Consider the following 15,280-nt stretch of genomic DNA (forward strand, 5'->3'; position numbering starts at 1 on the left):
GAAATATGTAATATGTCAGAGATTCTGACATGGAAATCTGACAGGTTCCTAATCAATTTTTAAGTCCCCCTGTGCGATTTGCTTCATTACCTTCCATATCAAGATGTCTCAGACAAGGTATCCTTGTTATCTTTAACAAGACAGCACCCTGTATGGAACTAAGGTGCTGTTTTGCACTGAATTTCAAACATATCCCAAAGTGAAATTGAGAAAACAGGGGGCATGCCCACTGCATGGGTGCTGTGTCTCCCAAATGTTTTGCTGCTAGGTGAACACAAACACTGATTACTCCTTTTTGGCTTGTTGCCTCTGATTGCAACATAAACGCTGGTCACTTCTGGTGAATACACACTGCACCAGTTGCTGCGCTTAACAAACCTTGCATGCTCACCGTCCACAGCAGGTCAGGATTAAGACCGAAATTAGGCTCTGGCCCAAGCAGCTCCCCTTCAGCACAATAAATAGTAACTGTCTATGGCATCTTTTAGCAGCCCCTCTGGCATTTGCCAGAATTCACAGATTTGCAGTCTGGGCCTGGGCCACAGGTTATAATCTTTTTACATGGAAAAATGGGGTAAAGCAAGGGTGCCCAGAGACAGCCAACATTACGAAGTGTAGCACGGTTAAAACTTTAAAGCGTCTCTTAGGACCACGACACACAAGATTAGTTGCCCGTGGCAATCTCCTCTGCAACAAGCGACTAACTCATCCAAGTGCCTTCCAACTGCCAATAATGTTAATCACCAGTGGGAAAACATATTTGTCACTTTGGGTTTCCAAAGTCGGCTCGCAAGGATACTTTGACCAACTTCGGAAACCCAAAGCAATGCATATGTTTTACCACCTGAGATTTATATTATTGTTGGTGAGAATTCATTTAGAGGAGATTAGATGCCTATGATAGAGGATATTTTTTGTGGGCAACTAATCTCGTGTGAGGGAAGTGGTAGGGTCGCTGAGGAGGAGAAAAAGAAGATGCAAGTCCTTCATGCATGGATCAGCTAGAGTGCCTCAGGAGCTGGAAAAGGGGTAATTGATATGCAGGAACAGGATGAGGAGGGCAAAGATCTAGGATCAGTAAGGAGTGTGCAGGGCAGAGAGGACATAGCATCAGCGACAGTCAGGAGTGAGGACAAAGACTGAGCGTAAACTAGGACAAAAGAGAGTGGACGAAGACTAGAACATGACAGAGCAGGCGAAGACACTGCACCAGGACTGGATGAAGGAACAGGAGTAGAGCACACAAAAGCAGACAGATCAGAACAGGAAACGAGCTAGGGTGGGTGCCTCAGTACGCAGTGTAGGCCAATGCTTCGGCACTGGCAGTGAGGAGGGCTGGCCTTATATAGGGCAGGGTCAGCCCTGATTGGCTGCTGCTGAGAAATAGGATGGAAAGGCCAGCTGATGGATAATGAGTAGGCCTGCTAGCTGTTCACCTGGCTCAGTGGTTAAGGCATGCAGCTAGAAACCCCTTACATCCGGAGCCCATAGTTACAACTAAAATATATCTCAAACTCACTGTGTGGTCAAAAATGGAGTGCATGGTGCACAGCATTTTACTGATACCTTTATTGGTCTAAAAAAATCTTATTGATTCTTGCAACTATGGATTGCCTTTTTGATAAACCTGGGGAAGTAGGGTAAGGTGTAGATGTCTGTAAGTTCCTGTGCCGGAGGGGTTGCCTCTGTTATGTTGCCCAAATTGACATGAAGAAAATGGATTTTACGGTTAAGATAAATTGTTTTGCTCAGTATTTTTTATTTGTATTTTTAAGGTGCACAATGTTCAAACTGCTCAGGAGAGTGAAAAGCTAGCAATAATAAGATGCCCAAAACATTATCCTCAAAAGCAACACCAAGTGAGAATTCGGACAGCGACTGCAACACCATGGTTGAAAAACCAACAGGACGAAAGGTAAGTTGAGATCCTTACTTAAAGGAAAAAACACACTGTTGGTTAGACCGGATATTTTAATTTGATTTTCCCTTAAATAGGTTGTTTACAAGAAATAAGTCTTATTTTTCCATGTCTACAGCTGCTGGCTGTAGATGTTCCAGATGTTTTTGCTCACTGGAATGCACAAAAAAACATCTGTTGGGGGTTCTTTATCGAATGTGTTCAGTTAATCACACAGGCTTAATTTGCTGTTGCGGTTAAATTAGTTGTATCAGTCAAACCAGATATCCTATAATTGTGTGCTGTCTAAAACTTCACATTGTTTAAAAAGTTGTACAGATGGAGCACCCTGTATTGTATCAACTAGCACAGCAATATCTTACAGGGGAAAACGGCAGAGGATGTTTTTCACACATAGATTATATCATTTTATTCTTACTGTGCTTCCTCACCTTTTTTTTTCTACTGAAAACCAACCAACCAGTGCATTGCAAATTGCAGATACTTGGTGAAATCATCCAAATAGACCAGGTAAAATCTTCCAGTGACTGATAGTGGCCTTTTTTTTTTTTTTTTTTTTAAATTGCATGGGGTATTGTAAATAAGCAAAAGCTGCATTGTAAATAAGCCCTATTTTGTGGTGTTCTAGCAAAATGGTACTCGACTCATGCAAACAAAATAATCTGATGTTCACTGGACTGAAATAGCCAATGTCTTGCAAAAAAATTCAAGGGGTTTTCAGGATTTTATAAATACAATTTAAAAAAAAAATTAGCAGTTATTAATGAACAAAATACTGACGTTATGGAATAGTACATTATGGTTCTTAGCAACTTTGGCCTTCATTTTTATTCTTTTTATTGTTTTTGAATTATTTGATTTCCTCTTCTACCTCTTTCCAGCTTTCAAAGGGGCTCACTGACCTGTGCAGCCAAAAAGCTATTTCTCTTTGAGACTACAATTTCTTTGTTATTGTTCATTTTTATTACAGATATGGGACCTGTTATCCAGAATGCTAAGGACCTGGGGTTTTCCAAATAAGGGGTCTTTCCGTAATTTGGATCCCCATACCTTAAGTTTGCTTAAAAATCATTTAAACATTAACTAAACCCAATAGGACTGTTTTGCCTCCAATAAGGATTAATTATATCTTAGTTGGGATCAAGTACAAGATACTGTTTTATTATTACGGAGAAAAAGGAAGTATTTTTTACAAATCTGAATTATTTTCTTAAAATTGAGTCTATGGGAGATGGCCTTGGAAATTTTTGGATAACGGGTCCCATACCTGTACTTATCTTTATATTCAGACCCACTTCTCTTCTTATTCCAGTCTATTATTCAAACCACTGTCTAGTTGCTAGGGTAATTTAGCTGTATATATAAAGCTAAAAACCACAGATAGTGGAAAAAATAGAGTAATTGCAGATTGTTTTAGAATAGCACTCTCTACCACATACTAAAAGTTCAATTAAAGGTGAACAACCCCTTTAAGGAAGGGTTTCCCTGCAAACTGCTTACAGACATATTCTATTCATTACAGCTTTCCTAAGTTGTTGGGAGCAGAGAAAGTTGTAACAGAGTTCAAATATAGATGACATTAGATTATGAGAATCAAGTACTGAAACCAAAGTAACTACACACTCACACCTGGCCTCTCAAAAATAACTAATCCGGTGCTCATGGTGTATAGTGGGATGGCACCCCCACTAAATAGCCATGTAACACTCTAGCAGGAACTTGATCTAAAATTGTCCAAAATGATGGACTTATCTAGTCCCTGACATTCAGGAATACTGTCATGGGAAAATGTTATCAGTAGAGCTTCTCCAGCAGAATCCTGCATTAAAATCTGTTTTTCAAAAGTGCAAAAAAAAATTTTTTTTTATTTAATTTTGAAATTTCAGATGGGGCTAGCCATATTCTTCATTTCCCAGGGTGCCACAGCCATGTGATTTTACGTTACTGCTGCGCTGCAAGTTAGAGTGATATAACCCCCATCCCAGCAGCCGATCAGCAGAACAATGGGAAAGGGAGCAAGAATAGCTCAGAATAGCACTCAATAGTAAAGGTCCCCATACACGTTGAGATTTGCTCGCTTGGCGAGATCACCAAGCGAGCGGATCTTCACCCGATATCCCCACCTACGGGTGGTAAAAAAATAATAATAATAATTGGATCTTTTGGCCCTGGGGCCAAACGATCGAATTATATTGGCGGTAATGGGGCAGTCGGTTAAGGAGATTGAGTGAGTGATTAAGGAGATGTTGCAGCCTAACTATTAAAGGACAATGAAAGGTTAATATAAATTAAAAGTAAGTCTAAAGGCATTCTTTTTAAGTACTTACTGCATATCTAAATTCCCAGATCCCTGCTTGCTTCTCTGAGATATGGTGCTGGCAGCCTACAGCAGTGTGAAGACTACAGTGACATCGCTGAAATCTCTCTTCCCTTCCTGTAGGCTGCCAGCGGCAGCCTTCCTAGTCTCTGAGCATGTGTGTAACTTGATCCTGCCTGCTGTTCTGAGCTACACATGCCCACCAGCCAATCAGAAGCGGATCTGGCAGAGGGGAGGGGGGGAGGAAATGAAACACGTGCAGTATGAAGCAAGGAGGCAAAGTAAGGGAGAATACCTTTTTAGAGATGGCTGCCTGTTCTAGAAAATGTGAAGTAAGTGTGACTGAGTAAATATTTGATTAGGTGAGCCGAAAGTGTGTCGTTTTTCTAAACAATATGAGGACTATTGGGCAGTATGCTTTTTAAATTTTGACTTGCATTCTCCTTTAACCTCTGGACAACCAGAGTGGCAGGTATTGAAAGATTTCAAAGAGGCTGTTCACTGATTCGATTTTTGTGTGAGAGGCTTACATGTCCTTTTAATGCATCCCAATAATGGATTTATGGAACAATCTGGATATTCTGTATATCTGCACAAATAATTTAGCTAGGCCAAGGATCTTAAGATGGATTTCAGGGACTAGAGTAGTCCATCATTTTGGGACAGGTTTCTGCCATTTTTAATGAACAGATTTGCAATTTGAATCAACCTCTGTTTGGTTAATACCTTTGTCGATGATCATATTGGCACATGTATACACTCATACGCACCCCTGCTTGGTCTATTTTTTGTCAGACAGCTACAGAAATACTTGATCTGGACTTTGATTAATCAGTTTTGTTAGTCATGTGTAGTCAAACTGGCAAGTGGTATTCTTTCTGCATGTAGCAAGCTTTACACAGAAGTCGTCTTTACACAGAAGTATGTATTTTAGGCAAAAACTAGATTCCTTTTCTTGCAATTGCCGTTTTGCAGATATGTTTGCTGTAGACCTGCTGTAACTAAAATGGTATCTGCCATTGTAGAAGTGTCGAGATTGACCTGTGTATGGCCATGTGACTGTTATTGATGTCTCATGGTATTTACTTCTGACTTAAGTTCTCCCATTTTTTCTTTACCATGGTACAGAATAAAGAGAAAATATCAGCCTTCAGTAGAACACCTAAACTGGATAGGAGTGAAATTAGCAACGAAATGAAGGAAAAATCTTCCATGAAACGCAAGCTTCCTTTTACTCTCAGCCCAACCAGAACTGAAGAAAGGGATTCTGACACTGGTAATATTTTTTTTTTTTCTTCATTTAATTTTTCATACAGTGACAACCAAAATTAGATAACTGAATTTATGTCTCAAAATGTTTTTATTTATTCAGAGTATCTTGAAATTAAGTTAGTTCAGCTATTAGAAAAAGGTTCCTTTACCTTCCCTCCATTCCATTTAAAACCTGAAGGTTAAGTTATTGTATGCACAGAAAATTTCTTCTCTGCATATTTGCAATTGTACATATATTACAAGCCTCAAATCTATTGCCACGGACCGTAAATTACAAATGTACTTGAATAATGCAGTCAGCTTGTGACTTCTAGCATCACACATTCATTACTACACCACTCAGCCTCTGCAGATGGCAGAAATAATCTACAAACTTATATGGATGTAAATACATAGTCATGGCCAAAGTTGTTGGCACCCCAGAAATTTTTCCAGAAAATCAAGTATTTCTCACAGAAAAGTATTGCAGTAACACATGTTTTGCTATACACATGTTTATTCCCTTTGTGTGTATTGGAACAGAACAAAAAAGGTAGGAAAAAAAGCAAATTGGACATTATGTCACACAAAACTCCAAAAATGGGCTGGACAAAATTATTGGCACCCTTAACGTAATATTTGGTTGCACACCCTTTGGAAAAAATAACTGAAATCAGTTGCTTCCTATAACCATCAATATGCTTCTTCCAGGTGTCAGTGGGCCCTCCTGCTTCTAACCATTTGGCCTACTTCATGGTCATTCCCTATTTTTGAACTGGAACAAAGGGGAGAAATAGATGGAAGACTAGATGCTAGCATGTAAATAAAAGAGACTAGGAGAATAAAGAGGTTGGGTGAGGAAAGGGGGAGAGAAAAATAGTTTCGAGAGTGGGCCTATAGTCTAAGGTTTTCTTGTGGGCCCCTGGGGTCCCAGTTCTAACACTGCTTACACCTCACACCGGGAATTTTGGACCACTCTTCCTTTGCAAACTGCTCCAGGTCTATCTTATTGGAAGGGCCTTTTCCAATAGCAATTTTAAGATCTCTCCACAGATGTTCAATGGGATTTAGATCTGGACTCATTGCTGGCCACTTCAGAACTCTCCAGTGCTTTGTTGCCATCCATTTCTGGGTGCTTTTTGACATATGTTTGTGGTCATTGTCCTGCTGGCAAACCCAAGATCTCTGACGCAAACCCAGCTTTCTGACACTGGGCTTTACAGTGCGACCCAAAATCCTTTGGTAATCCTCAGATTTCATGATGCCTTGCACACATTCAAGGCTCCCAGTGCCAGAGGCAGCAAAACAACCCCAAAAACATCATTGAACCTCCACCATATTTCACTGTAGGTACTGTGTTCTTTTCTTGTAGGCCTCATTCCGTTTTCGGTAAACAGTAGAATGATGTGCTTTACCAAAAAGCTCTATCTTGGTCTCATCTGTCCACAAGACATTTTCCCAGAAGGATTGTGGCTTACTCGAGTACATTTTGGCAAACTGTAGTTTTGCTTTTTTATGTCTCTGTGTCAGCAGTGGGGTCCTCCTGGGTCTCCTGCCATAGCGTTTCATTTCATTTAAATGCCGACGGATAGTTGGCGCTGACACTGATGCTCCCTGAGCCTGCAGGACAGCTTGAATTTCTTTGGAACTTGTTTGGGGCTGCTAATCCACCATCCGGACTGTCCTAGGAAGATTAGCTACAGTGCCATGGGTTGCAAACTTCTTGATAATGTCTATGAAGATTCTCATTCATCCAGGTCATGATATACAGTATCTAGAAGAATTAAGTCTAAAACAACTGGACTTTTCTGAGTTTTTCTTGAAAACGTGGCTTCTTCAGTTCAAATGACTGATTTGTTGCGCACTGTGGACAAAGGCAAATCTAGATCTCTGGAGATGGACTTGTAACCTTGAGAGTGTTGATATTTTTCCATAATTTTGGGTCTCAAGTCCTCAGACAGTTCTCTTCTCCTCTTTCTGTTGTCCATGCTTAGTGTGGCACACACAGACACACAATGCAAAGACTAAGTAAACTTCTCTCCTTTTTATCTGCATTCAGGTGTGATTTTTATATTGCCCAAACCTGTTACTTGCCCCAGGTGAGTTTAAAGGAGCATCACATGTTTGAAACAATCTTATTTATCCACAATTTTGAAAGGGTGCCAATAATTTTGTCCAACCCATTTTCGGAGTTTTGTGTGACATTATGTCCAATTTGCTTTTTTTCCTCCCTTTTTTGTTCTGTTCCAATACACACAAAGGGAACAAACGTGTATAGCAAAACATGTGTTACTGCAATACTTTTCTGTGAGAAATACTTGATTTTCTGGAAAAATGTCTGGGGTGCCAACAATTTTGGCCATGACTGTAGGCAAAATATATTCTATGTGTACAAATAACTATATCCTTAAAATGATGTTTTATTCATGACTTGTTCTCTCTGCTGTATTCTTACTGCTGGTGCCAGTTACCACCAATTGCTTGTATATTATGGATTAGTGTTTCTATAAGTGACCACATAAATAAGTGCTGTTTCTATATAAAACAGTAGCACAATTATTCACTATACTATATGAATCATAATGTCACGTATGACATTCACCTCTGTGGCTCTAGAACAATGTGGATCTCCATTTGGACAGCCCTGATGTATATTAAAACTATCGGTATACAGTATTTTGAAAAGTTTATGCTCAGGATCAATTGTGTGGGATAGGGAATCTGGGTGCAATGGCTACTTACTATTCTGATTTTTCATGAGTTAGTTTACCATGACTATTGACTGATTTTTGGGGGAAAAATAATGGGCTAATTCAGCTGCACTCAGGGGCATAAACGGTGTCCTAACGGCCCACAATGAACACACATTTTATTATTATTATTATTATTATATTTTTTAATTTACACAAGCATACCTGATTCCTATGTTTGAGAGGAAACCATGTTTAGCAAGAAATGCCAGTCTCTTGCATAGATAATAGTAATAGATCCAGGACCCATGGGTTGGGCGGGTTTGGGCCAACCTCGCCACATCAACTGCGGGTTGCTGGCTTCCGCTCACCCTCCCCACCCCCCACCCCCCCCCCCCCCCCCCACCCCACAACCTTGCACTGCCTGCTTCCTCTTCCAGGTCTCTAATTTATAGGTGTTTATACAGGTCTATAGAGGGAGGAAACCGGGTCGGGTAAGGTTTGGGTTGGGAACAGACTTTTATTTGTTTTTTCAAAATATGAATATTGTGTATTATAACCATTTATTGAACTGTGCAATGATATTAGAGGTTATCTCACTTTGTGCTTTGGTATAGTATGTTTTATTGGGTCATACTAATAAACATTACTAAATACAGTGATAAGGATATAATTTACAGGGTATTCATGGTGCAATATATATGTATATAAAATCAGTATAATGATATAAATAGTTATTACTTATTTGGACCCACAGCATGTATGGTGGCTCTGTTCTCCGCAGCTACTTGCCCTCTGTTTGTATCTTTTTTATCTTTTCAAGTTTTGCTTTCTTCTGCTTTGAATAGGATGGTGGTCAAAGAGCTGTCTACTGCACATGCTTGCTGCTTCTTGTTTCAATGGAAATCAGTCAGGTATGCTCAATAGACAGCTCTTTGGCCAACTCCCTATTCAAAGGAGAAAAAAGGATCATTAAACTAAAGGGGGGCGGAGCTTCACCCTAGATAAGGAAGTGACTGTTTTCAGCCAAAGGTTTCAGCTTCTGTCTTAGAAAGCACATCAAACTCAATGTATGGAGAAAGGAATGTCATTTAGGGGACTGTTAAAAAAAAAAACAAAAAAAAAAAACCCAATTATAAATTATATAAAGAAGTGTTAACAACAAAATTGAATACTTTTTTTTTTTAAAATGGACTGTGGTAGAGCTTTCTGGAGAATGGGTTTCCAGATGAGGGATCCAATACCTGTACTTGAAATGTTTTAATGAACATTTTTTGGTCTAAAATGTTTTGATGTGTAAAGTATTATCTTTGCTTTTGGAGATGTAATGTGATTTTATGGGGTACTGATATATGGAACCCAAAGATATTTGAGAAATGATATACTTATATGGTTTATATTGGGTTTCCTCTTCAGCATTTAAAAGGCATTTTAGGGCACACAAGTAATACAAGCCTGCAGAAGGGTGTGATTAGCTGTCCGCTCATGTCTGTAAAAGCTTCCCGCAAAGGATGTTGCCACTATGGAAAACTGTGACCAGACTAGACAGATTCATGCTAGAAATGTTAGTAAAGCTATTCCATTGATAACCGCATTGGCATGTTTAATCTTTGTAATCCTCTTTGTTGACCATTTGTGGTTATATGGTGTGCTGGAAAAAAATCTGCACTTTCTAAGGCAGGGGTCCCCAACCTTTCTTACTCATGAGCCTCAGTCAATTTTTTTGTGGTTATATGGTGTGCTGGAAAAGAATCTGCACTTTCTAAGGCAGGGGTCCCCAATCTTTCTTACTCATGAGCCACAGTCAAATGTAAAAATGCTTGGAGAGCAACACAAGCATCATAAAAGTTCATGGAGGTGCCGAATAAGGGCTAAGATTGGCTATTAGGCAGCCTCTATGCACACTATCAGCTTACAAGGGGCTATATTTGGTAGTTGTTTTTGTTCAACCAAAACTTGCCTCCAAGCCAGAAAAATAAGCACCTGCTTTGAGGCCACTGGGAGCAACATTCAAGGGGTTGGAGAGCAACGTGTTGCTACTGAGCCACTGGTTGGGGGAGGCATTCCTTTTGTATGGTAATAGAAATAGATTTGGTCATAAGAGCACAGGTCAAATCTGCCTTTGTGTAACTGGCATTTTTTAATTTTCATTTCTATTTTTTCAAGTTTTTATGTATAAATTTTCTCTCTCCTTCCTGGATTCCCTAAAAGCTTGCATTTCTTTAGATTCAAGCACTGATACAAATGCTAAAATGTAGCTTTCATGAAACTTGCTCAGGGCAAAAGCAGCACTATCCATAGAGAATGTTTATGTACATTTGACAAGCAGAAAACACGGTCATTTAGAATGATCCGTTCCTACCAAAGTAGATGACCATATGTCTTTCAGTTTGGGCCCTTAAAGTGATGGGCATTGTCATTAGGAATCTTTATTGTAGTTCATTATCCTTATTTTGTGATAAATACACCATGGCCATTAATACCACACTACTTTCTGTGCCAATAATATGGGACAGTTAAAAGGTTTTTTTTTTTTCTATTTGTAACTTATAGATTCCTATAAGTATATTGCCCAGCATTGCAAGATAATTTATGTATGTTTTGCATATCTTTCCCCAAATTACACCAAAGACTAGAAAGTGATAAAATGTTGTGTTTGTGGTCTGATATAATGTATCTCATTGTATTTTGTGAATTTGGTGGCAAACTTGTGAACCCTGTAGATGATGCAGCTTATTTGGAAATGTAGTTTTACTCTCACCATATATGAAACACAATTGATAAAAATAATTACACTGATTAGAGTATGGTTACAGATTTTGAACATGTAATCTTTGGATATATTCCCCAACAACATTGTTAGTTTTTTTTTTTTTTTTTAAGTAAAGCAGACCTTGTTTCCCTTTAGTAAATATTCTGTATTGCAAGGTTCAGGCTCATAATACTCAAGACTCTGGGGTTGCTGTCAGTCTGTTAAGATGAAATCCTTTGTGTGGCTCTACCCAATAAGACCCATGCAGGTTTGTAATACTTACTTTCTTTAGAGAGATCAGCAGTACATAGAAATATTTGTGTATATGGTTTTGTATAACTGACACTTAAAAATACATTTTGGAATTAATTGATCACATTTTCTGCTAGTTTCTTAAAGAGGTTATTCACGTTGGAATGAACTTTTAATATAATGCAGAAACCAATATTCTGAGACAAATTGCAATTGGTCATTTTATTTTATTTTTTTTTTGTAGTTTTTTGATTATTTCACTTTTGGTTTAGTTTGGAGTTGCAGCAGCTATCTGGTTGGTAGGGTCCAAATTACTTCAGCAACCAGGGATTGGTTATAATGAGAGACTGGAATATAAAAAGGAGAGGACCTGAATACAAAAATAAATAATAAAAAGTAACAATAACAATAAAATTGTAGCCTCATAGAGCAATTGTTTTTGGCTGCTGGGGTCAGTGATACCCATTTGAAAGCTAGGAAAAGGCAGAAGAGGAAGGCAAATAATTAAAAAAACTATAAATAATTTAGACCAATTGGAAAGTTGCTTAGAATTGGCCATTCTATAACATACTAAAAGTTAATATAAAGGTCAACCACCCCTTTAACAACAATATAAGGTGTATGGAAAGTGTTAGGAATGGCAGTGGCACTGCCTGGAAGCTGAATTAGAAACACCTTCATAGGAGCAAAATAGTTTGTTTGGCAATATATCATCTGAACTGTGCACTTATGCATGTGTACACAAGTTAATCTTAGCAACAGGTTCTAGGAGTTAAAACTAAAATAAATAAAATGAAGTTTTATGCAAGTATGTTACTACAGAGAAAGCCCTAATTAATGAACCGTTTTTAACATAACATAAAGCAGATCTACCTCTGGACATTTTGGGAGTCCTTAAATCCATTTGCTGTGTGGCCGGTTACACCACTGGTTATGTGCCTGCACACAGTTCTTGCCTGGATCACCAATTATTTATTTATTTTATTTTTTTCTCAAAGCGTGCAGAAAAAGATTTTTGTTGCTCATGTGCCCTAAAATGTATTTGAGACATCATTTATAGTGAACTTTTAAAACATTGCAGCACATTTTTTCTTTCAGTTTAGTAAAGTGGTCGAGTGCACAGATATAGTTGGGGAATTTGACTTGTACCTTTTTGATATGGCCTGTTGAATCCAAGGGCTGAATGGTAGGATAAAGCTGGCTATACACTGATATTATCATACGAAACCAGGATTTGTGCGATATTCGGTCCATGTATGGTGACATCGACACAACCGTTATCGTAAAAGCCTTGAATATGGGTCATGTCGATGATCAGGCAGGATAACTGATTGATGGGGCACCGTTGAAGGTGCCTGAGCAAAAGCTGCATTTAGGGCTGAATCGTCAGGGGTAGAATTCTACCTCCATATGGCGTGACTGTAAGGGCTCTGGCACACGGGGAGATTAGTCGCCTGCGACAAAACTCCCTGTTCGCGGGCGACTAATCTCCCCGAGTTGCCATCACCTGCCATCCCACCGGTGAAAATGTAAGTCGCCGGTGGGATGGCACACGCGGCGGCGCGATTTCGGGAAATCGCCGAAAAAGCCTCGCGAGGCAACTTCGCCGATTTCTCCCCGTGTGCCAGAGCCCTAACAGTATTGTGATAGCTACATTCTGTTTTAGTCTAAATCTTTCCATCAGCCTTTGGCTACTTGTTTTCTTACAGTTGACAATACATGCAAATGGCTACTTGATTAGTGAGATAGCCAAACAAACACATCTGTCTTGATTTGACCACCATGGTAATGGGCCAGATCAGGCTAATTGTGTGTGGCCTCTTGGGAGTGGTTGGATTACAATAGGGGCCTGTGCATACCTGTTAGCATGGACCACAGCAGTGGCTTAATGCTGCCCACCTGTCTGGCTTATGTGGACCCATGTATGGCCAGCTTTAATTAATGATATAATAAAGAAAACATCTACTTTTAAGGAGCGCCAAAACCCCTTTGTAGTATTCATAGCTTGTTTAAGCTCTGCATGGTAGGCTATAAAATATGAATTTTATGCCTTGAGCTAGTTTATAATTCAGATCAACACTATCAGTCTGCACAGATGTTACAAGTGTGATTTGCACACACAACGTCATTGTCCTTTTCACTCTGTATGTTTATACATACTATATATGCACACTGGTTATTGTTTGCCTTTTATTAGATGACAAGTTTACTGTCAATGCAGTCAACCTATTATAAAAAAAATTATCTATATGAACCAAATTTTTAAGGTGGGAATTAACAATTTTAGAATTTGCCCAAAAGATGAATTAGTGAATTAACAAAAAAATCCCATTTTGAATCCAGGATTTAATATCCAGTTAGAAGTCATCTTCTCACTCTCTGCTTGTGCTGTCAATCTGTCCTCTGTACTTCACTCTTTCCCTTCTTTCCTGTGCCTTTGATTCTGTAGATTCAGAACCAGAACACACAAGTGAAAACTGGGGAGAACGCTTAACTCCTTTCAGCACATACCCAGGTAAAAGTGATTGTGGCATTATTATAGCTTATTTTCTACTGTGCATAACCGCATAATCCCCCACCTCCCCTTCCTTTAAAAATTTCTGTTTGTGGAGATGTTAGATGTTTATACATGTTTTCCATTCTACAGAAAACGTTGAAATTAAAAAGTGGAAGCTTGTATTTTAACATGAAACAAGTTTGTAGGATTTACAATCACTTTCTGTAAATGGGTAGTAAAAATGAATAGTTAGGGTTTTCCTTTATTTTGGTAGCCTTAGTTATATACATAGTTTGTGTTTTTATGTATGGATATGAGCTGCCCTACTGTACCATATTATGTAGCATATTAATCCAAACAAATAGCATATTTGTTGGGCTTTCCAAAGAAAAATCACATTTGAACTATGCATGTCCTGGACATAAAAAAGAAACCTCATAAATATATACTTGCATTTTCTTAAAATAGTAGGGCATGGCTCATGTGTGCACAATATGCCACGTGGGTTCCATGTGCCTTGTTTATGTCTATAGTGTGGCATTCTTTACTCTTCAATGTGCTATGTGAAGAGTCAGGTTGTGATTTTTAACAAGCAAAGTGCTATTCTCAGCATGTCTGGCTCTGGATATGGTACATCTACCTTATGTCTTTTTCTCACTTGCACAGCTAGTGCATTAGGCACTTGGGTTTAAGTGGGGGAGTAGTGTACATTTATTCAACATGATTAGTTGGCTGGCAGGAAACTAGCTTAGGCCCCAGATCTGCCATTGAGAGCAAAGGCACACAGTGTATATATCCACTTCTCTCAGTCCTGCGGTTTTCAGGCAGACTGAGAGAAGCCGATTTGCTTGCCTAAGCTGCACTGTGTGCCTGCATTAAAAAATAAAGTAACCTATATTTAAACTTAATTTATTTGCAGTCCCAGACAACAGTCACACTTGTGTTATTATGTGCATGTTGTATTGTCAGCATATTCATAGTCAATATGACTTACATGTGACTTTGTTTGGAGGCCGAGGAATAACAGATGTGAAACCCATTATCCACTTCTGCAATTTGCTATTCGTGTAAGATACTTGCTCATGTAAATGTATTCTTCAGGAGTATTGAGGATAAATGTGGCATTTATATTTAGCTATGTAAAACTATACATGTTGTTTTGTGTACTAGATATATTATGTATTTTTAGATTTGATGCAGTAATGTGTGAGTTGGTTACATTTTAATGACATTCCTGAAAAATATGTATTTATTTGACAAATATTTGCCATGACATTGATTTTGTGCGAAACCACCTTTCTGCTTATTTGTAATAGATTTGTGTAAGGAGATTCCTGCTGTGCTCAGTGAGAAGCAATCTGCAGCAAATCAATCAACATTGTTGCCACAGAGCAGACAAATCTAATATTGTGACAAGAGCTTTAGACCAAAAGCACACAAAGGGGCACATTTACTTACTCACGAACAGGCCGAATGTGTCCGATTGCGTTTTTTTTCCTAATGATCGGTATTTGGCGATTTTTCGGAAAATTGTCGCAACTTTTTCGTTGCCATTCCGAATGTTGCGCAAAATCTGGCGATTTTTTCGTAGCGTTACTACTTG

The 15,280-nt window shown here is 38.8% G+C and overlaps 1 protein-coding gene across 3 annotated transcripts in view; it reads left to right on the forward strand.

Moving 5' to 3' along the window:
- The window catches only part of ankrd12 (ankyrin repeat domain 12), a 65,404-nt gene that overhangs the window by 23,116 nt on the left and 27,008 nt on the right, over nucleotides 1–15,280 (forward strand). The window contains exons 2-4 of one of the 3 annotated variants that reach the window (XM_031903242.1): nucleotides 1,776–1,915; nucleotides 5,364–5,511; nucleotides 13,630–13,695. The exons of 1 other annotated variant lie outside the window; for it this stretch is intronic. In XM_031903242.1, the coding sequence (XP_031759102.1) occupies nucleotides 1,826–1,915; nucleotides 5,364–5,511; nucleotides 13,630–13,695 (304 nt within the window). In that variant the 5' untranslated portion in view covers nucleotides 1,776–1,825. 3 annotated transcript variants of the gene reach the window in all.

This window comes from Xenopus tropicalis, chromosome 6, assembly GCF_000004195.4.
Source record: "Xenopus tropicalis strain Nigerian chromosome 6, UCB_Xtro_10.0, whole genome shotgun sequence".
Taxonomy (NCBI): domain Eukaryota; kingdom Metazoa; phylum Chordata; class Amphibia; order Anura; family Pipidae; genus Xenopus; species Xenopus tropicalis.